The following is a 23272-nucleotide window of genomic DNA, read 5'->3' on the forward strand; positions in this document are numbered from 1 at the left end:
AGGAGGGAGGAGGGATGGGCATAACATCATGGAATCACAGAATGGTTTGCTTTGGAAGGGACTTGAAGGTCATCTAGTCCAACCCCCTGCAATGAGCAGGAACATCTTCAGTATCTCTCCTCTCCCCATGCCCAACAGTCAATTCGTTCCTAAATTGAGCTATACCACTTTCAGAGCCATCCAAGGAAGTGCTTTGGGCTAGGAGGTTCTACATAAGGAACTGAACTACACTCAAGTGAGACCAGCCATGGGCTGGGTGTCCTGATGTTGCATCACCTCCATCTCTGCCCACTACTGGGCACAGCTGCCTCTGCTTGGACCCATGACAGTGCGTCCTGGTGGGCTCCCAAGATGCTCCCAGGCTGGGAGACCTGGAGATGCAGCATGTTTTACCCATGATTAACAACAGGAGGACTGGAAAAATCAACCTAACGCCTGAGCAAGTGCTTAGTTCCAAAGTGACTGAGGACAGGGAGTTCACCGTGGGGTGGGGGAATGAGTGCACTGGGAGGACTGACCTTGTGCAAGCAGCAGTGGCCAACTGATCTCCCCCAGAGTGCTGCAGGAGGCTGACGAAACCCCCCAAGGCAGGTAGGCAGTAGCTGCTGGCCCTGGCTGTGAGCAAACATTGCACGCTCCGCAGCAGACCCATGCTCCCTTTGAAGATGCTGCCAGGGTCAAGGGTAGCTGCAGGCTGGTGGCCAGAGGGCTTTCAGCTTTCCAGAGCAGATCACCTGGGCTGCACCAAAGGGCAATTTAGGAAAGCAAATTAATAAGTGAAAACGTGCAGAGGCACATGCAGAGTGGAAAAAAAAAAACCTCCCTCCCCATGCAGCTCCCCAGACCACACACCAGGAAGCACGGAGGGAAGACGGACCTTGGGGCACAGCACCCAGGACAGCCTCATGCAACCCCCCAGATGCTGCCACCTCCCTCCCCACCCCTTTCTCAGCCACCTGGGTGCCTGTCCCCGTGCCCACCGCCCACCTTGTCATCCCTCCCAGGAGCCCATGGCATTGCTCCATGCCCCAGCAGCCCTTTGCACGGCTCCCCCTGCTTGCTCTGGGAGATCCAGCGGCATTCCCGGCAGGCAGCCCCTACCTGCTGCCGGCTGTGCTCCACAGACTTTGCACGGGGCCGAGCGCCTTCCCCGAGCACGTGCTCAACTTCAACAGCGCCGGGGGGAAGCTGGAAGATGAGAACGTCAGGGGCAGGTGAGATTTGAGACCTAGAAATTGCTTGGCTCAGTTTGTTCTGTACAAGAGTGGAGAATATCCCAGGGAGAACTCAGCACATGACTTTTCCCTGAAGCTGAAAGTTGGTCACACTGTGCATTGATTGGCAGGGTTGTTTTTGTTGGGATTCCTGCCCCCCCCCCCGGGGTGGGTTTTTATTAGCACTGTTCACACTGTTAAATACACTCCCAGCCAGGTTGAGGCTGTGTTAGCTGTGGCTGGCACATTAATTTCAGCCTAGCACACTTCACAGCTCCATAAGTGAGAGTACAGAAATCCTAAAACCACTGCCTAAGTGGATTAAGCGGTGAATCCGGGCCTGACATTTTAAATTATAAAAGGTAACAGCAAAGTGCTGCTGCCCATGCCCCTCCCTTATGGCTGAATTAAGTCCCTGTCCTGCCACAACACAACCTGGGCTGCTGAAGCCAACAGCCCCAGACACTCGGATAAGGTTATACCAGTGGTTCTGCTTCAGCTGGAGGAGAGATAAGTGAAGGCAGAGCCTGCCACAGGGGCTGTCAGGTGTAAAAGACAGAGCCCAGCCTGCATGGACAGTCCCAAGCAAGGAAACCACAGACAGATGGCAACAGGCTCAAAAATACTCCTGAAGGGAGCACCAGTGTTGTCCTTGCTGAGCAAACAAATCTTATGCACTCAGGAGACTGAGCATGAAAATCACATATAAAAAGTAATTGTAATATGTTCAAGAAAGGAATGAATATTTAAGGCTGAACTGGAATTCCTCAGGCCTTGGTCAACTCCAGTTTTAAGGTGCTGTGGGCCCAATGTCCTATAAACTATTCATATGAAAACAGGATGAGGCTGTACAGGGGGAAAACAATCCCAAGTCTTCCCCGAAAAGCTCATGGTGGGGATATAATACTTATGTGTACACAGGCTGGAGTTTCCCAGATTGCTGGGGCTCCAGACCATCACCCAGAACCAGAAGCAATGCTGAGGTGTTCGGGGTGGGGGGGAAACAACCCCCACCCTCCTGATGGCACCAAAAGGCACAGGCTGGGCTGCTGGGGGAGGCTGTGAGTGGCCAGTGACCACAGGCAGTGAGGCTGACATTGTTTGGGCAGCCTTGGACTTTGCCACCATGGGGAGCAGTGCCAACTGATGTTGGGCAAGGATAAAAATCCCAGCCCCATCCCCTCTGCCCTGGGAACGTGAGACTCTGCCACTGGTCACCTCAGGTCTGCCAAGGGAGGGCTGCTCCCCATGCCAGGGACAGGGGAAATGGGTGATTGAGGCCGGGGCAGGGGGGGAGCAAAGCCCTCCTGATGTGTTTGATGTTGCAACTCTGCCCTTACCTTTTTTATGGAGTCCAGCCACTCCAAGGTTCCTTCTAAATCTGGGCTGTGCTCATGTGTCCACTTCTTTTTAAAAACCTTTTTGGTTTTTCCTAAATAGCCACCCAGCTTATGTGAGCTCCTCTTGTGAGGAGACAATGTGCCTTGGGAAAACCTGGGAAGCTGCAGTCTGAGCAGACTCCATCCTGCCAAACGTCTTGGGGTCTCCTCTTGGGGAGAAACTCCATGGAAATGGCCCTGTGCCCTCCCACAGTAACCATGTTGGCCTGTTCCTGCTCACAACTTTAGTCCTTTCCTGGCAGAAGCCATCACAGTCCCACTGAGGTCAGTCCAGAGATGAATGAGCACCCAAGGAGCTACCCCAGCCTCTGAGGATCCTACTGGGCATCTGCTCAGTTGCCAACTGGAAAATGTTTGTTGGTTTTTTTTTTTTCACATTATGACCTTTCTCTGAGGACTTTTGAGTCTTTTAAGTGTGAGACAGCCACCACTCCAGCTCATTCCTAGCCCCCCTCTCATCTCTTGGGGTCAGCAGCATAAATCTTTATGGATCCATGATCAGAGCTACTCCTCCCCTGGGTCTTCCACAACTCCTTTCCACAGCTGGGCCTGGCACCACTGGACAAGCAGGTGTTTTGTGGCTCACGCCTGCCCACATCAGTTTGGTTTTTGGCACAGTAACCAGCCCATGTGGCTGGGCTGTGGCCGAAGGAAGGTGAGTATACATCCCCAAGAGGCTGTGCCAGTGCCAGTAGCCCAGCACTGTCCCCCTGGGGTTCCCAGCACCAGCTCCACAATTAATTTGGAACTGTCCCTGTATTCATTGGCACTGTCACAAGCTGCTTGCTGAGATGCAGAGCCCTGATGCTGCTGGGAACAGCTTCACATTCCTGATTTGACAGCACCACCTCGTGAGGTGGGGACACTGTGGGACACTGTCCTTCCCCTCTGCTGCCTGTGCAGACCGTAGGTGGCCCCAGGTCTGGCACCACAGCATTATAAAGAGCAGGATCAAGTACCCACCAGGGGAGCAGATTCCTCCTCCTGCCAGGGAAACAGGTCACTCCTGCTGCAAGAACGGGTTCCTTCTTTTTCTCCTTCTCTTCCAACTGGAGGTTCTCCAAGGTTGAGTCTCAGGCCCAGCTCTGATGAAGCAAGACAGCTGATAAGAAATGTGGGGTTGGTCTGTTTGGAGCAGACACAGTGGGGTCTCCTGTGAAATTTCCATCCCAGGCTGAGCAGATGCACTGACAGCAACCACACTCAGTGCCAAGGTGCCACCAAGAACCTGCTTTGAAGGCAAGAAGTTTGCCCAAGCAGGGAGGGGGGAAGGGTTTCATTTTAGGACTGCCAAAGTGTGTCTGCAGGGGATTTAAAAAGTGACATTTCACATAGTCACAGGATGGGTAAGGTCAGAAGGGACTACTGGACATCACCTGGTCCAGCATCTCAGCTCAAGCAGGGGCGCCTGAGCACAGTACTGAGGATTGTGCCCAGATGGTTCTCAAATAGCTCCAGTAAGGGAGACTCCACCACCTCTCAGGGCAACCTGTTCCAGTGCTCAGTCACCATCACAGTAAAGAAGTTTTTCCTCATGTTCAGGTGGGAATTCCTCTGTTCCAATTTCTGCTCATCCTGTTGCTCAGCACCACTGAGAAGAGCCTGGCTCCATCCTCTGGACATCCCCCTTTCAGGCACATACAGACACTGATCAGATCCTCTCTCAGTATTCTCCTCTGCAGGCTAAGCAGGCCTAGAGGACAGCCAGGAGGGAAGTGCTGAGAGCCTTGTGGTCCCCAAGAGCCCTGCAGCCCCCCAGGAGTCACCAGAACATGTGTGTCACAATCAGGGTGGCACTTCGGAACACAGCACCGGAACACAACACCATCATGATGACTGCTGGTGAGTTACCCTCTGCTAGGGGCTTTAGCCCTCTAAACACACCCCAAAAGGTGGACAAAGTGGGATAAAAAAGCAGTATTAAGCTTTGAAATATGGGTCCTCCCTGTAACACAGCCATGCCTTCATGGAAGAGGACATTTGCAAGGGCATCCGCCCACCAGCAGGCTGATGCCAGCCCATCTTTTTACATCCAGATCTTTCGGACTTAAATAAAACTTCACCGGGTAGTGGGAGGTGTTGGGCACTGACACTTGCATTGAGTCTTGGGTGGATAAGGTGGGTGATGCCCAGTGTCTTGGTAAGGCAGAGAAGCACATCTTGTGCCCTCCACCCACAGCACCTCCCTTCTCCTGCCCTATGGATGCCACCACATTTGTGCCCAGCCTCTATGAACCACATACCTTTGCTACTTAGGAGGCTGCCATTCAAACTTCCCAGCTCCTGCATGCTGCTGGACCTGCAGGTGCTTTCCAAACAGCCTGTGCCACCCATCCCAAAACACATTTCACAGACTGTCCCAGCTCCAAATCCTCCCATGTGTGCACAGGACAAGCTTGTACCACATATCCCCTAAAGCTGATTCCCCCCCAAAACTCCTTTGGCTCACATTGATGTCACAGCTGGCAACACAAAGCCCAGATAACTTTCTCTTCTCCCCTTGTAGCATCCATAGCCTCCATGGACATGGGGCTGCTGCTGCGAGATCATGTTTTTGTTGACTTTTTCAACACCTTTTTGAACCTTCCTGTAAGTCCACTCTGCACCATAAAACCTGGGACCTTTCAGAGCTCTCCTTAGGTGAACTGTCTGTGGCATTAGAGGCCCCAGGAATACTGGGACTACACCACATACAGGCTGAAAAATGAGGGAAACCTGAGGATCTCAGCTTGGAGATAGAAGTCTAAAAGGGAATTCGATGCCCTTCTCTGTAGTGGGAACTAACTAGAACAGCTAGGCTCTGGGCTCCTCTGCCACCCTCCATCTCTGTCTGCTCTCCCTTTCCATTTTGATCCAGGTTTTTGGCCAGACACCCATTTACATCAGTGGCATGGGCCGGTGGTACCTGTGGCCAGAGCTGCCGAGCCACCTGGTGAGAACATGCCCCTTGTTAGGAGGGAGGAGGGGGAGGAGGAGGGAGGAAGAGCACAGGGCAGGGGAGGGAAGGAGCCGGTTTCTCATCGCCAAGGCCCCTCCCTGGCTCTCCTGTTCGTGCAGCTGGGGGATCATTTCAAACTCAGGCGTCATTTCGCTTTTAAGCCCTGGGCGGAGCACAAGCCATTTAAAGTCCTGCTGCAGTTTATGGGGTCTATCTATGAACACCGAGATCTGGAGCGAAGAAGAGCATGTGTGGTGGCAGAGAAGGACACAAACATCAGCCCCTTGTCCTGTATTCCTCCTGAATTCAACAGGAGTGAAGCCCTGTTGATCATCAGGCTGGCTCAGCCCTCTCCACGCGCGTCCCCGTTCCCCACAGCCGCCAGCGCCGCTTGCAGCGCTCAGATCCCAAAGCAAAAGGGAACCTGCTTCTCTGGCAGCTCCCGGGAATCTGCCATGCCTCCCTGCCTGGGCTCTGGGAAGGCGTGCAGGCTGCTAGGAGAGGCAGCCTCGCTGGAAGCACTGCAGCAGCCGTGCAGCGCCGGGGCTCCCACGTTTGTAGGCACAGCTTTTGGGGACACAAGTAGGGACTATAACTTGAGTATCCCCCTTCTGCCTCAGCATCAGGGTGGCTTTTATCGCCATAAAGCAACAGGGCGCCTTCCCCACCCCCTTCCCCTGTAGCAGAGACCTGTTACTCACCCTAATCCCCGGGCAGGAGCCGGCTCCTTCCCCACAGCTAATCCTCTCCTTGGGCACGGGGTTCGCAACGCAGGATCCCAGCCCGGCGGCTTTACTGGCTTGGCTGGAAAAGCACCGACTGCCTCACTTCTGCAAATCCAGCCTGTGCCTCCACCTCGTCCTCTGCCAGAAGTTCCTGGGTTTCATTCGCTCGGTGGAAGCAGGTGAGTCATCGCGGCATGGAGGAAATCGGATCGGCTTCTCCTCTGCAGCTGGGCTTCCTCTCTCCGGGGCTGTCACTGCCTGGTTCCTGCCCAGTGGGTCGTGCCTCTGCTCCGGGTTAAGAAGGGGTTGCATATCCCATTTTTAGGGATGCACCAGGTCCCGATGGGATGTGCAGGGATTTACTCCACCACTCTGTTAATACAAGCTCCCTAAGTACCTACCTAGGAGAGCTTACCAAGGGGTCCAAGGGTGGAGCGGGGTGGAGAGCACCGTGGGGCACGAAAAACAGAGGTGCTGATGTTTCGGGTTTGCCGCTGCGCAGGGGTGCCCTGGGAAAACATGCTGTGGTCTCTCTTACTGGCAACAAGTCTGGATTATGCTCACTTTGCCCCTAAAATGAGCCTTCTCAGTCCAGCCAGGTGCTTCATCAACCAGCATGTCAACTGCCCCTTGAAAGAAAGCTGTGGCAGCAGGAATGCAGATTCTCATTTCAGAAAAATAAGCAATTCACTAAGGCTTTTCCTGAGTATATTGCTGCTGCTTCTTCAGTTGGGTTGAAACTAAAAGCTGGAGGAAATTGAGGGCAAGCCACAAACTCGGGCAAGAAAAGATGGACATTTGCAAGGAAGAGAGGCACAACAGCTGGACAGGCTGTCCCTGACAGGAGCGAGTTATCCTTGCAAACACCATGTGTGCATCCCACAGCCTGTCTGAAACTCCCAGTTCAGGGTGATTTGCTGGTCTCCCTCCAGCAGTCTCTTTCAGGGAGGTTGGAGGGTGCTGGCGGGAGCTAGAGAGTTTTCTTGCAGGCAACCCCTGATGTCATCTGTGCACTCCATCCTGCAGCTGAGCTCCTGAACTGGCAGAGCGCTGACCAGTGGCTGCTGGAGAGGTGCATCAGTGGGAGCCATGGCATGCGGCACTTCCGGGCCTTCGTCCAAGGAACAGCAGGTGGGCACGGGATGCTCCACAGCCCCTTCCCAGCCAGCCATGGGCCACCTGTCCAGCAGGACACTGGCACAGAGCTGGGGGCATGGGTAAGATCCCAGAGAAAGCTTTGGAAGGTGAGCCAGCAGCAGAGCTGGGAGGAAGATGCATAACCCTGGCTTTTCTCTGCTTTTCCCTCGGTTCATCCAGGTGATCTTTCCTTCTGCTTCATCCATCCTCGGGGCTTTCAGGGACTCCTTCTGACTCCCAGCCCTTGTCTGATCCATAGGGGAAGAACTGATTGACTTCTGGCTCATCACTGAAAGGCTCCTGGATCTGGACGAGTCAGATAGGAGTCAGAGAGACCTGTTCTTGTCCCTGGTCCACAGGCTGAGAGCCACTCACTTGCGTGAAGGCTCCAGTGTCATCACCCTCTGCACCACCACAGGAGCTGGGGATGAGCACTGCCCTTCCAGAGAGGTGGTCTTTCCTGGATATTCGCAGGGAGGTGGGATACCATCACCTTCTTGGTTTGGCTGGGGAACTGCATGGAGCCATCTCCCCATCGTAATTCCCTGCATCCATTTCAGGATCACTGCCGAAAGCCAAGCACATCCAGTCCATCAGCACAAGGAGGGAGATCCTAAGCAAGATGCAGGAACAGGCCCTTTTTATGATTCAGAGTTACTGGCTCCCTAAATTCTTCATGCACTGCAAGATGGGAATGGAGGAAGAGGAATCATGCCAGCCTTTGCTCCAGGAATATCAGGAACGTTTATCACAGGCCAGCTGGCAGGAACCCCCAGGCCTTTCAGAGCCCTTCCCCACAATGCACATCAAAAGGAGACAGGGTGTGTCAGGGCCCTACTGCAGCCTGAAGACCAAAGCAGAAATGTGGGCTCTGGTCAAGGAGGGGAGAGACACCCAAGAAGTGAAGATGGCCACTTTTCAGGTGAAACCAGAGAGGCAGCCAGGGCCAGCTGGGAGAACAGAGGAATTGTGTCTGGATAAGGATGCTTTGGGATCGATTCCCCAGCAGTCAGAGCATCCTGCAAATACTGCCTTTGGAGGCAAACGAGGAGTAACCTTTCCTGGAAGACCTCAGTCCAGTGCAGAGCAGGATCTAGAAAACCTCTGTAAGGAGAAAATCTTCTCTGACCTGCTTCCCTCTGCATCTCTTGCCCAGCTGCCATCCTTGAAAAAGCCAGTCAAGACCTTGGATTTCCTTCCCTGGGCCCTTAGTGCTGAGGCCTGTGCGGGACGGCCCTTCAGAGACTTCCTACAGTGCCAGAACCGGTCCATGGAGACTCATCTCCTGGATCTGTGGCACGACCTGGAAGAGTTTCTGCCTGTGGTGCTGGACTCCAGCAGAGAAAACAGCTTCTTCCTGCGCCATTTGATTGGGGAAAAGATCTGCAAGACCTACCTGGAGGAGGACAGCTTTGAGAAGCTTCCCTTGGACACCAGGACTGTCGTGAGTTTGTGGAACCATCTGATGTGTGGAGAATTCTCCCCCTGGATATTCAGAGCACAGAAGGAGATTTGCAAGGTACACAGGGGTGCTGGCAGTGGTCAGCCTGGGAGGTACAGCTGGCATTGGCCCTCCTGTGGTGATGTGAGGGCTGTGAGAATGTTTAGGAATTGAGGCATTTGGAAAATTAAGAGGAAAAGAGATTAGGAAGGGAAAACTTGTGGTCACCTTGCACTGGACCAGTGACCAAGCTGCTCCAGGCCAGTGGAGAGGAGCATCCTCACTGGTTTGCTGGGCAGTAGAGCAGAGGTGAGCAGTCACTGAACATCTCTGATGACCCTGGCTAGATGCACATTCCAAGGGCTAGGAATGACAGGGCAGTGGCCACCCTTTTGCATCTGTCACTGGTTCCAGCACAACCCCAGTAAAACACATTTAGCACCCCAGCCCTTCTGGGCAGCCCCTGGGCAGCCCAATGGACCAAGCTGGATGTGCAGGCTTGTCCTGGGCTTCTCAGCAAGTTGTGAGCCACCCATGGCACCAGCACCGTGGCACTGCCTGAGCACAATCCCCCTTTGCTCCTCCTCAGCTGCTCTGCTGCCTCTATGAGGAATTTCTGGCTGACGATGACAGGACGTTCCTCCAGTTTATGGTAAGGGGAATGCAGAGGGACATCCTCGGGGGGGTGTGCAGGCACCAGTGGGGATGTGAAAAATTGGAGAGAGAGAGAAGGAGGGACAAGAAACCCAGCATTAGCTGGAGGTCCAGCATCCCAGGATATCCGCAGCCAATGCTGCCACAGGGTGACACAGCAGATCCTACCCAATTCCAGCTTCCTGGAGCAATGATCCTTAGCTCTTCCAGCATAGCATCCTCTTAAGTTGGCAGCACTGCAGGCACACCCTGCAAGAGCTCCCCGAGACAGGCGGTGATCCTGCCTAAAAGCAGGGAGAAACATATTTGCAGGCTTTTAGGGCAGGCAGGGGTGAGCCCAGCGCTTCTGGGAATTGATCTCCCCTGGCTTTTTTCCTTGCCCACCCTACTAATGTGTAATTATTACTGCTGTTAATGTGACTCATGTGCATGACACACATGGGATGACCCTGTCCCAGCAGCAGTATCTGGCCAGCACAAGGGGGAAGAAGCCATGCAGCCTTTTAGCCTGTGACTCAACCACCCTCAGGTTTTCCACATACTTTTTTCTACCAAAAAGGATGATATAAGAAATCAGAGTCACACAAGCACTCTTCCCAGACTATTATTCCTCCTGGCATCAGAAATCCCATAATACCTACCCCAAATTCCAGCATTAAACCCAGAAACATCCTTGCAGGCAGAACCCCCTGAGCATCCCACCTGCTTTGGTACCTGCACAACCTATGCAGGCAATTTTTTTCACTGCAGATGGTGTTCTTCAAACCAACTGTTTTCCCCAAAATGAAATGTCAAATCAGCAGCTGATCCTGGAATTGTTAAGGAGAGGCTGTCAGGGCTTGGTATCCTCAAAGACCTGGCTCCCAGAGTCTCAGCCAGTGATAGCTGACCATTTTGGAAAAGTCAGCTGGCAGCTCCTGACCCTGACTCATTAACTGCTCTTGGTTGGAAGTTAATTAGCTGCCCAGGTTTTTGTGCATCTCTTGTCAAGGAAATCTCCCCTCCGAGGCCAGAACTGGTCTGGGAGTACAATTAGCACTGCAGCAGGCGTTGGGGTTGTGCTCTCTGTGGGCACGATCCCCTGAGCCAAACTCCTCCTGGGTCTCCTGCTCTGGTGTCAGGGGAACTGCTGTGGGCTTAGCAGGTTTATTTTTGGTGCCTGCTCTCAGATCTCAACCAGAAACCAGCCACTCTTCCCCTGCTTGGCGAGCTGTGCAAACTGTTTGTCCATGGGGAGAGGCAAAACCTGCAGGAGGGTCTTGGGAGGGATGAGGGAGGCACTCCCAGGGCACCAGCTGGAGCCAGCCCCAGCGACAGCAGCCAACAAAACAGGACGCAAGGCTACCAGGCTGCTGGGGACACCTTCAGGGTTGTTTTCAGCCCTCCTGGAGGGATGTTGAACTCTTCAGGAAAGCTGCAAGGCCATGTCTGACCTACCTCTGGCTGCCTGTCCCCAGTACATTCCAGCTGCAGGCAGCTGTGAGCTGGATTTAGGCAGCTGCATGGGTAGGTGTAAGGTCTATGCTGAACTTTGTGTTCACATAGATTCCTTCTAGACTGCCTAAAGCTCAAGCAGAGATCTAAATTGGGCAGGTTTGTAGTCTGACGCACAGTAAAACATGTGGGCACAGTGCTGGAGATGCGGAAGATGCTGTGTGCCATCATCCTGCCCTCTTCTCGCCACAGGCTCCAGGGAGCGATGTCCCCATGCCCAAGGTGCCAGGCCATGCTGCTGGCAGATGGGAACATTTCTACCTGTCACAGAGGATGAACCAGTCCCTGAAGCTGAGCCAGGTCTTGCATGGCACAAGGAGCTTAGAAGGGATCTCCTCTGAGCACTGGCAATTACTTGCTGCTCGGGACCTCCAGAAAGGGGGTTCCATCCAGGCAGAGATGAAACTGTTCCTTGGCAGCACTGGTAAGAGGAGGCTCAGAATTCCTGATGTGGCTCACATTGGCTGAAGCCAGTAAAGTGTATTTTATGCTCTGGCAGTGACCAGTGACCCTAAACAGGTCAGGGACATCATGGAGTGGGTTGGTACAGTGGGTCTGGGAGCCTTCATTTGTAATCAAAGCTTTGGCAGTGATCTAAGGGCCAAATTCTCTGGCCAGTACCAGAGCCACATCCCTGCACTGGCCTGGGTCACCAGATCAAATGAAGGCTACAGCAAAGTGACTAAAGCCCAAAGCTCCTGCCACCCCAGTTCCACATCTTGGCCTTTTCCTGAGGATGCTGGGACTGGCCATGCTGGTGCTACTGGTGTAACCCCTCAGCTTTGTTCTCTCATGCAATTTTTTGAGAATGACACCAAGTTTCTGGGCACCTGTGGTCACCTGTAGCACCCCTGTAACTTGTGGGCCATCAGTTGTACCCAAAAAATGCAGTGTCACAGGTAGAGCATGGAACAGGACACACAAGGAAGGTAACAAGTCAAAATCCAGCCCTCAGAGCCAGTGCTGAAGGGCTGTCATAGCCAGAGGTAATGGACATGGGATCTGTCCCCTCTCCTCTCTCTGATGCAGAATTCCAGAGGATGATGGCAGATGAGCTGGCTGTGGGTAGCCCAAGCAAGGAAGAGGAGCTTCTGCAGCTGATGAGTGCAGCACTTGGTGAGTTCAGTCCGGGCAGACAAGAGGCAGGGTGGGCTCCCAAACATCAATCACCCTTGTGGAGGTGCTCCAGGGACTGAGTGAGTAGGGGTCTTCCTTGCAGGCATTGCATCATCTGGTGGAACTTCTCCAGAAGGAAAGGCCTATCCATCCATGACAGGCTGTATTCTGGGGCATTAATCCAGCCAGGGAGGGTGGGAATGGGGGATTTCTCTGAAGCAGATGCTGAGGAGGTCAAACCATGAGAGGTGAAGAGCTCCCACAGTACTCAGTGTCTCCTGAGCCAGAGTCACCACACAGACACCATGTGGAGGCTCCAGGGTCAAGCTGTGAACAGGCTCTGGCTGTCATTTGAGGAAGAGGCCAACCCTGTTCTGTCCCCACAGCTGTTGCATCCGAGAGGATTGCTAGAGAGAATGCTGCTGCTGCTGCAAGAAAGAAGTCATCTAGAAGATACAGGTCTGGCACTTTGCAGCACAGAGCTTTGCTATTTCCACTCTTTCAGATTTTTCCCTGTCATGCCACTGCTCCCAGTTTGGTCATTTGGCCCTTTCAGATGTAGGCATAGGTGGCCTGTGGGTCTAAACTGCAATTACCAGGGAAAGGAGAAAAATTAACACCCCCACCCTCTACCCCCTGTTCAGATTTACTCTTCACATCTTGTGCAGGTCTCATGCACTTCATCCTCAATCAAGTCCTGGAATGCCACCTCGGCAGTGCTCAGATTCCCAGAAAAATCCCTTAAAATCACTCTGTAGCGATACTTAAATCTCTGGACTTGTGTCTTACCTCCTGAGAATACTCTAGCCGTGAGTCCTTGCAGCTCCACACTGGGACATAAAGCAAATGGAAAAATGATGGTGAGCACCTGGGTTGAGCTGATTTCTTCAGCCCAATTATGCAAATGCACCCTGCTCAACGTCCATCCCACCCCAAGGGGCCAGACAGCAACTGCTATAAATGCATTTTTCTATGAACCATCAGCCAGTACATTGATATTCCATCCAGACCCTCACCCCAAACCTACCAAATCACTTCTGGGCCTGCAGGCTGCTGGACTGGAGGAGGAAACCCTGCAGATAAGCAGGACAGACAACCCCAAGGCTGTCAAGTGCAAGAAGAGAGCCCAGGGGAGAGTATCTAGTGCCCTGTACCATTGTCCAACCTCCTCCAGGAACAGAAGTCCAGTGGGACCCCAACCCTGGGGCTGCCCCCTATCAGCTGCTTCCCCCCTTCCACCAAACTAGTGCCCTCCTCATGCATCTGGCTGCCCTTGATGCTCTCTCTGCTCTCCCATCTGGCAGGGTTAAGGAGCAGGATGAGGAGGATGAGGAGGATGAGGAGGATGAGGAGGATGAGGAGGAAGAGCAGTACCAGCAGAAGAAAAAGAAGCAGAAGCAGACACAGAAGCAGAAGCAGAAACAGAAACAGAAGGAACAGCAGCAGCAGCAGCAGGAGGATTTGTTGCCCTGGAGCAAAAAGCCCAAGTCTAGGCGTCGTCATCAGATGCAGGAAGGCAGAAAGGAACTCAAGACAGAGAGAATGGTAAGGAAAGACACTGTCTGCTGGCAGGCTGAGGATGTTTGCCAGGCAAGAAAGTGAGGAGATGCTGTGAGACAAATGATGTCACATAAATGGGGTGAGGTTGCAAAATGGCAGCAGGGAAAGTGTTTCTCCTACGGGCTCTGGAGTCCTGCTCACGCAGACTTCACCACATCTGGTCAGGACTGGCCAAGTGATTCACACCATCACCTGTGGCCACCAGTGAAACTGAGAAATACTGGAAAGCAAAGATGATGGATGGGTCACAAATCCCACTGCCAAGGCTACTCCAGCTCACAGTGGTGGGTCCAAACAGGAGGGCTCTGTCCAGGAGCAGCCCCTGGATGATGCCACCTGTGCCATGTCTCCACAGCAATGGGCTTGGGATGCCATCCGGGAGCTTGTCAGAAGCTTCTGCAAGTTCCAGAGGGAGATGGAAAATTACAAACGCCGTGTGGAATTTGAGGAGTTTCTCCGTCAGGAGAGAGGAAACGAGAGGGAAAGTATGTCCAGTGTCCTGCCACCCCTTCTCCTCCCTCCCCAGGACATGCCTGGGTTTAGGTAGAGAAGAAAATGGAGGAAACGTGTGCCTTATCTCCCACAACCATGACTTATTGCCCCGTTACGCTGTTGCATCTCTCTCAAACAATGTTGTCTATGCAAGTTTGCATCCCTGCCTCAAAAAAAACCCCCAAACCAGGAAACACTAAACGGAGCTAAGGTGAGACAGGCCAGAAAAATAAACAAAAGGAAATTATTTTCTGGGCAACAGGGAGCTGACCTAAACAGAAAGTTTACTCACAGGCTTGAGAGGAGGCTGGAAAAGCAGTTAGAAAAGTAATCTACTAAACACACAGAAACCCCGTATAGATAATTTTTTATATGGGGGAAACAACAGATTTTTCCCTTTCATCCTCACTCATCTGCTTGTGGGCTCTGTCAGAGCCAGGGCAACAGCTAGACAGACCAGGGGGCTTTAGGAACAGGCCATTCCCTATGGAAACAGTGAACATAAAGACTCCATGGGTGCAAAGAGGAGGAGGGATGGAGGAGATTACTAAGCTAGTTGGAAGGTGTCATCCACAGAGGTAGAAAGGTCCTCAGCAAATTGAATGCAGGTAAGGGAAGCACAGGTGAGGTGAAGGAGCAAACTCAGTGCTGGGGAGCAGGACGCAGCATCTCTTCCCCTGTCTCAGACCTGCCCATCAAGGAGAAGAAGAGCCAAAGTCTCTCAAGGACCCCCCGCTCCCGCAAGGGCAAAGCCCGGCTCGAAAAGGTGACGCTGATAAAACGCTGCATTTTGGACAAACAGGTCATCGTTGTCAACTTCCTCGTCGATGACCTCCGCTTTTACCTGGAGATGGACAAGTAAGTTCTTCCTCCACCAGGTGCTTGGGTACCACCACAGAATCCCAGAATGGTTTGGGTTGGAAGGGACTTTAAAAGTCATCTTGTTCCAACTCCTGGCCATGGGCAGGAACATCTTCCACCGGACCGGGTTTCTCAGAGCTCTATCCAACTTGGCCTTGGCACCAACCTCCCTTGGCCCTGGCCCAAGGCCATCTCTGATTGAGACCTCCAAATCCTCCACTTCAGCTTGCAGTCATCCCCTTGCTACAGGTTCCTGTTTGAAATCCTTTTGGTTTAGTAGTCCCAAGCAATCCAACATTTTGCCTATACCATTCTGGAAGTCCCAGTTGTGGTGGCATTTCTCCCTTGACTTTGTCCATGTTCCCAACAAACCTGTAAGACCAATCCATGGCCAATGGACACCAGCCCTACAGCCAACACCCCCACAACAGGCAAATCCCCAGCTTTCAGTCCTCCTCTTTTCCCAAAAAGGGAGAACATCACCTGCCCCAGGTGAATCCTAGGACCACGAGGGTGGCAGAAGAGGGAGGTGGCTTTTCATATCTCCTGTGTCACTGTTCCACACCTTGAGGACTGCTTTTTCTGGCCAAGCAAATACTAACTTAAGCAAGAACATGACTGTCTAGCCTGGCAGTTACCAGCACTTGTCTCAGAGCAAGACCCCACATGCCTTTGCAGGTTTTCCAGGTTGGCTGACTCCGTGGAAGCTGTGGCACCCTGCAGCATGCAGTCAGAAAAGCACATTGCCTTTCTCAAAAAGAAACTTGACATCATCAGCAGACTCTTCCTGAACTCTGATATCCCCCCAAAGCTGCGGGTGAGACCCTGGGACCTGCCCAGGAAGGCTGGAGACTGCTGCCAGCTCACTGCTCAAGGCAGCGCAGCTGGGAACAGTGGTGGCGAAAGAGAAACAGGCAGGGGTCTGGATCTGCTGTGGTGATTTTGGGGCATGCTCTGGAGCTTGGGACTTCTACATGGGCTGTGAGGGGTGGGAAGCAATCCCCCACCAGACCCAGATAGACTGAGAACAAGCATGTGAATAAGGATGGAAGAAATGGGGATTATCCATTACCTGCTGGACAAATGCCACGGCTGAAGCATCAGGATGCTGCTGCACAGCACCAATCCAGTCCTTGCACTGTCCAGAAGCCAATGCCACCATCACCTCCTCCCCACTGCACCCACTCCATCCCCTTCCAGTAGCACTGCCATCTCCCCTTTGGAGAGCACAATGCTTTCCACAGAAATCCAGGTGGGATCCTGCCCTTGTGTCTGGGGCATGCAGCCAGGATGTAATTTGGTTCTTTTCTTAAAGACTGCTGAGGTGGGGCCAGGGAGAGAAACCCAGCCCCGTCAGGAGTGCTGCAAACTGTTTTGGTTTCTTCTGTGCCCAGGTCAACATCTCTGATAAAGAGAGGGATTTAATCTGGCGTTTATCTTCCAAGGGGCCAGTGACCCGGGCCATCTACCACAATGCCAAGGTCACCCTCTTCCCCATCCTGATGTACTTCTGGAGAAGGTACCTATCTATCCCCTCTCTCCCGAGGTGGAGGAGGCTCTGTGGATGCCAGCCTTTATCTCCAGCCACTCGTTCCTCTGACATGCTGAAAATGCAGATGAAACACTCCCCAGGGGCTCAGCTGGAATTTTCTCCTTGGAGCTTCACTGTCTCTGGTGTTTCTCACGCAGGTTCTGCACCTGGACAGTGATGAGGAGCTTTCGGGCCTATGCAGAGGTCAGGAGCTCTGAGATCCATGACGAGGAGAGGAACTTTCAGCTCATGAAGGGGGACAAGGGCTCCCGGGTCCAAAAGGAGGAGAGGAGTTCTCAGGTTCCCAAGGCAAGCAGGAGCTCCTGGGACCACAAGGAGGACAGGGTTCCAGCCTCTTCACCTCCTGCAAAAACCTCCTCCAAAGTACCCAAGATCCATGGTCCCAGGAAGCTGGTGGCCACTCCCTCTGCTGCACGTTTTGCTCCAGGTTTGTTCTTCCAGTGCAGACACATCCAGACCTGGGGGTTTGGTATTCTACAGGGTTCCCTTTAAAAGACCCCCTCTTTCATACAGCTTTGAGGCTGTATGTGGTGTAGGCCTGCTGGAAAAATGGAATGGAGTATTTTTTTCCTGTCAAAATGAGTCAAAACTGTCCAGTGGGATTTTAGAAATTTTCTTTGGTGAATAGGGAAGTGAGCACAGAGACTTCCCAAGCAAAGAACTGTTGTGTAATTCCTATTTATTTCAATAACCGAGTTAAAAATACTCAGGAATACCCCTGAAACAGAAATAAAAACCCCAATCTTTTGGGTTGCAAATCAAATGGGAGCAGGAAAAGGAGAACAACTGTGCAGCCAGGCACAGTGGCATTCCATGGAGGGTGCTTTGAATATCTGGAATGGAGAATAAGCTCCATCAGGATTTGAGGTGACGCATCCAGGGAAAGAGATGTTTTTTCTTTCTCATACACTTGTTTAGTTTCAGTACACTGAATAACCCTAAACTGAACAACACAAAGTGGTGCTGAGTGCTGTCAGTCAGCCTGACAACCCACTCCTTGGCTGAATATTCATTTGGAAATTGTCTAATTGATTTTTGATTAAAGGGGAAACCGAAATAGGCACATACTAATCTTGCTTTGACGGATGAGTGGGCATCAGCAAGCTGCTGTTCTGCTCCCTGTCATTTATCACTGTCAAGTTCTGGTTAAAAAGCAGCAGAGTTTGAGGATTTGGATCCCTCCAGGCAGGTGCTTGAGCTCCTGGTCCACAGCAGGGCTGGGGTGACAGAGCCCTGTGCTCCAGGAATGCCAAGCCATCTCTGTAGCTCAAACCACCTCACACCTTGAGTATTTCCATGGACAACATCCGATGTTCAGCTTGGGTCTCCACCTTGTTACAGAGCTTCACTGCACTTCCAGGACCTTCTCAAATGTAGTTGTTTTAATGCAAAAGTCACCAAAAAACCTCATGTATCACATATGTATTCCAAGCTAGTGACAAGAACAAGGACAGTGTTTGCCAGGGTCTTCAGGGAGCAGAGAGAGTGACATTTAAACTGATTCAGATTAGAGATAAGGAAGTTGTTTTTTACACTAGAGGGTGGTAAAACACTGGTACAGGTTGCCCAGAGAAGCTGTGGCAGCACTATCCCTGGAAATGTTCAGGATCAGGTTGGACAAGGCTCTGAGCAACGTGGTCTAGTGGAAGATGTCTCTGCTTATGGCTGGGGGCTGGACTAGGTGGCCTTGAAAAGTCCCTTCCAACACAAATTATTCTGTGATTAAATCAGTGCAAACTGTTGCAAGGGTTAGGACAGTCCCAAGCAGCACAGCCTGCTTTTAACTACAGCCACAGAGAGCAACTGCACTGGGAGCTGCTCTGGACACATAGAAGACTGATCTCTCCAGCATGGACATTAATCACACAGAGACTGTCCCTGGGACAATAGTCCCCAAGCCACCGCTCCTTGCTGCATCTCACAGGGATGAGTAATGGGAGCCACGCAGAAAAAATCCCTCAGCTTTCCTGGCATGTGGGGACAAGATGTGTGACCCAAAATAGCTGCTGTTTCTGACTGTGCTGATGTCCACACCAGCTCCTGAGACACTTTTCTGCACCTTAGGCTTTCACCAATGACGTTTCTCTAAGGATCTTGCTTTTCTGACGTTTAGATAAAAACTTGCTTTTGAGCTGGGGGGGAAAAATTTGGTTTTGTTGCCTTTTAAAAAGCACCGAAATTGCTGGGGAAAACACCTGTAATTTCAGAGAAAACCTCCTGTCACCCACCTTATTTTGAGGGCTGCGCAGATGCCGTGTGAGGAGGGCTTGGCGGTGGCAGGCAGGGACCTGTGAGCCATCACCAGGCGTCACTGTGGCACTGTCGCTGCCTGAAAGCCTGGCCACACTGCCCGACCCCAGGGTGACTCCTGGGACAAGCTGCCCAGGCAGACACAAAGCCTGGCACATTTCCCTATCTCCCATTTCTTCCACCCAGGACCCCCCCAGCCTTGCCACAGCACCAGGTTGGGACACGTCACCCTCACCCTGCAGCCCCCAAACTGTTTTGCAGTCAGGGAGATCTGGGTAACTCAAGTCCTTGCTCAGCTATCCTTCCTTGTGCTCTGGGCAAGCCCCAAGTGATTTGAGGGGGACAACACAGCTGTACTCCCTCATTTGCCATTGGAGCACTCCATGTCTTTTCCCTCACCAGGTAAAAAGCCTATCATTATCTTCACGTTGTCAGAAGGGCTTGAGCTCCTGCTGCCACGGCCCCAGAAGAAAACTGAGCCTTCAGAGGAGCAAAAGGGTGAGCCAGCACTGAAAGGGACCCTCCTGCTCCTGAGGGGAGCTCTGGCAGCGGGGATGGGAGCTGGGCTTGAGGGCTCCCTGCAGCAGCCCATGGTGGGAAGTTTGTGCCGTTGTTTTTCTCAGATTCCGATCTGAGTGGGGAGAAGAGGCCATCGCTCAGCGAGTCTGCCCTGCAGGGCAGGTAGGTGGTCCCAGAGGTGTTCACCTCCTCCAAACCACACCAGCACAGGCTGTGGCTCCCCTTAAATCCCAAGGGTTTGTGCAGGATATTGCTCACCCCCACCATCTCCAGTAATAGTCACAGAAAACTCCCAGCTGCTGCACCTCTCCATGCCTAGAACTCCTCCCTGGGACACAGCCCTCTGCTCATCCCTGATCACCCACTCCATGGCCAGAATTCCTCCCTGGGAGCACACAGCCATGTGCTGGTTCCTGATCACCCTCACCCTGCCTCTAGCAACAGCAGCCACTGATGCAGTATCTCTTCCTTCCCTCCAGGAACTAAGGGTAGGACAGCCTGCCCTTGAGCTGGAGCCCTCCCAAAACACCACCCACATGAGTGGGATCCAAGGAAGCTGAGCAGCCTGGACACAAGGAATTGTTTGCACTTAGTCAGCAATAAAACCTAAAAATAAAGCAATTCACAGCATCCTCCAGCTTACCTGGTGACAGCACAGCAGCTCACAGCTCTGCAGTCGTAGCAGGGACATGCTGTGACATGTGTTACCAGCTGAAATACCACACAAGTCTCCTTCCTCACATGTATCTGTAAAAGGTATCTCAGCTCCTCACCTTTCTACACAAATTAAATACTTCCTGAGGGTGGCAAGGCTGAGAGAGCCTACTTGGTTCACTCAGCTGTCCCTGGCTGCTGAGATGGTGCCTGTTTTGCCAAAGCTTTTCTGATTTTCCAACAAAATCAGCTCGTGCTTGACTGGGGCTTCAACATGCTTTTTTTTGGTGAGGTTTTGGTTTTTTGTTGCTTTTTTTAAAGCCAGTATGTTTAAAAAGCACTAACCAAATCATAGCAAAGGCCCCAATTTTCCCCAGGTGAAACTGAGTCAAAGTGGCTTTGCCAAGTCACCAGGAAGCTGCGGAAATCACAAATATTCTTTGGACCTCATGAAGAAAAGACCACAACCTTTATCAGTTTGTCAGAGGCAAGCTCTCAGCTTTGTCATTTTCAGCTATTTTTAACCACTTTTTAATCCCAGATCCTAGAAGAGTGCAACCTGGGAATAACACCAGGTACATTTTGAAGGCAGATGACAACATGTTTCGTATTTATCTCTTATGATTATCAACACTTTGCTTCTTGAGGATCAAAACTACCCAAACCCAGTAACTTTTACTTAAATGAAGTGCTTGGGAAGCTGATGCCATTTCTACAACATGAAATGTGACCAACTCTCAAAATTGCCCTTGTGCTGGGAGATGATTTTGCCCTGAAAGCTTTCAGGCCCAAAAACTTGCTGTGTTTTTGTGAGCCCTTCACTAATGCTCCTGAGCCCAGCTGAGCCCAGGCCCTCGAAGGCCTCACAGATGTGCCTGAAGCCCAGCACAGCAAAACCACAGCTAAGAACAGGCTTCACTCCACTGCTTCTGTGGGCTGGTTTGTGGGTTTGTTTTTCAGAGCAGCAGATGAGGCATGCTGAGCTGGGAGCACCCCTGTGCACACAAACATGTCCTCAGCATGCAAGACCCAGGACAGAGAGAATCTGATCCCATCACACTGGGCTGAGCCAGCTGTCCTGGGGGGCCCCAGCAGAGGAAAAAGGCAGAGGCACAGCAAATACAGGCAGCACAGCAGGGGAATGAAGTGTGTGGGGCCAAATCACACCTTTGGGCACCATCCATGGGCTGCAAACCTGCCCAGGGCAAAGGAAAGCAGCACCTCCCAGGTCGGCATCGATGCTGGGAGCCATCAGCACTAATTTTGGCAGTTGGTTCTGCCCCCAGCTGTGCCCCAGACACTGCCACACCACCCAGCTGCAGTACTGCCCGCTGGTTTTCCATCCTGCCTGGCTTCTCATGGAGCACTGGCCCATCCTTCTGGGAGAGGCAGGCTGGTATTTTCTCCAGCCTTGCTCCCAGTCCTGCATTCTTTCCTCCCATGGTCTGATGCTCTGGGAGCAATCTGCTCTGCAGATGCTGTGCATGGATCAGATTTCTCCTCTGACAGCAGCCTGTTGGTGCTTCTGGCTTCTCAGAAAGCAGGACACAGCTCCGCAGAGCACAGGAGCCATCCCTGGAAATTCTTCCCAGCAGCCAGATTGCCCCAGAGAGATAAGTCACAGCCTCCCTGAGTTTAATCACTGCTCTGTTTTGGGCATGCCTTTTGAGGCTGCCAAGTCCCAGGCCTTCAGCGAAACAGCCAAGTGATGGAAGAAGATGCAGAGGTCACAGAAAGCTGGAAACATGGCATTTTGCAGGAGGCTGGAGGAGGCCGGCCCGTGGCCTCACTTCTCCTCATGCAAGAGCAGAAATGCTGCTGTAGCACAGGGCACCCCATAGCCCCCTGCTCTCCCCGCTGCTGAGGGCTGAGCACACATCTCTGGGTGTCATCCTGCCTTCTGGGCATGAGAAAGGCACAGTGAGCAAGAAAAAAAGAGCAGGGAGGAAGGGTAAACACCCAAAAATATTGGCACAAGAGGAGTCAGCATTCTCCTGGTTGCATTTTCTTATCAACAGTTGTGTAGTCAAACTTCTATTACATATTTAAAAGGTTCCCAGGACGGTTACAGCGGGGATTCTGCAACACAATGTATCAAACCAGGAGGCCCATAGAAAGAAGTATATAAGGACAGATTCTTGGTAGATGTTTCAGAGATGTTTATTTCTCCAGCCGTATGGCTGGGGCTCTGCCGAGGAACTCCCGCAGTCACAGGACCAAGGAACCTTGCCCGCGCAGGGAACACAAACCAACCAACGGGAACGAGGCTGAGCAGGGGCAGGGAAACCCCGTGTCTGTGCCCTCAGGGCCCCTCTCCCAGGGCTCCATGGCAGGGGGAGGAGACCCTGACATTTCACCCGTTTTATTTTAATAAAAGGAGAATGAAAACAGCTGGGTAAACATAACAAGAACCGTTTTAAAATAATACAAGCCACACTCCTAAGCCTTTAAATGTCCAAACAGATTCTCTGGAACATCTTAAGGCTGACAGAAGGGAGACAGGACTCTCCGGGCATGCTTTGTGGGGAAACTGAGGCAGGAGAGGGTTTAATTTCTTCCCTTCCCCTTTTCATCCCCCCCTCGGCATCGGAGAGGAATTGTAGGGAAAGGGAATTGTATAGGGAAGCCATGGGGTGAAAAATGGATTAGGAATAAACTGGGGATGGGGTAAATTTAGGAAGGGGTTCATATTGGGTATAGGGTAAAACGGGAAAGGAGGTTGTGGGTAGGGAAGCTGCTGGGATGGATATTGTTTATAATTTTGTGCATAACAGCTGCCTTTGACTGGAATACCTCCAGGCCCAGTAACATTCGCTGCTTGTAAACCCTTCTTTCCTTGTACTATATCAAATTGTACAACTTCCCCATCTCCTACACTTCGCAGGTAATTTTTAGGGTTATTCCTTTTAATGGCAGTTCTATGGATGAATAAATCTTCCCCTGTATCATCTTGTGTTATAAATCCATAGGTTTTTTTTACATTGTATCATTTCACAGTTCCTGTGATTTTCGTTGTTATAACTTATCCTATCACATGCTTGCATGTTTGTCGTGGCTGCTGGTCCTGCGTGGCCGCCGCCTCACTGACTCTGATGTCTTGGCCGGGCCCCCGCATTGCGGCTGCTCCTCGCCCTCCGAGCGGCGCTGCTCCGGCGTCTGCCTGGGCTCTGCAAGGCCCCGCGTTGCCATCGCCGCCGGTCCCGCGCCCTGCGAACGGTTCCGCTCCTCCAACTCCACGCTGCTTTGAGTGCGGCCCCATTTCGGC

The 23272-nt window shown here is 52.2% G+C and overlaps 1 protein-coding gene across 1 annotated transcript; it reads left to right on the plus strand.

The window, feature by feature from the left end:
• The first annotated feature begins 1023 nt into the window (after nt 1-1023).
• On the plus strand, nt 1024-16652 carry RGSL1 (regulator of G protein signaling like 1). The gene is made up of 20 exons (XM_042031033.1): nt 1024-1214; nt 4404-4456; nt 5121-5203; nt 5472-5546; nt 5714-5843; nt 6154-6456; nt 7304-7408; nt 7674-7892; nt 7975-8933; nt 9445-9507; nt 11196-11427; nt 12033-12119; nt 12506-12677; nt 13057-13255; nt 13506-13664; nt 14035-14164; nt 14858-15029; nt 15711-15849; nt 16427-16551; nt 16649-16652. Exons 1-20 carry the CDS (start codon nt 1024-1026, stop codon nt 16650-16652), a joined length of 3600 nt encoding a protein of 1199 aa, XP_041886967.1.
• The last annotated feature ends 6620 nt before the right edge of the window (nt 16653-23272 follow it).

Source organism: Corvus kubaryi, unplaced genomic scaffold (genome assembly GCF_017639235.1).
Source record: "Corvus kubaryi isolate FWS band 111438036 unplaced genomic scaffold, C.kubaryi_AGA036_p1.0 37334, whole genome shotgun sequence".
Lineage (NCBI taxonomy): Eukaryota > Metazoa > Chordata > Aves > Passeriformes > Corvidae > Corvus > Corvus kubaryi.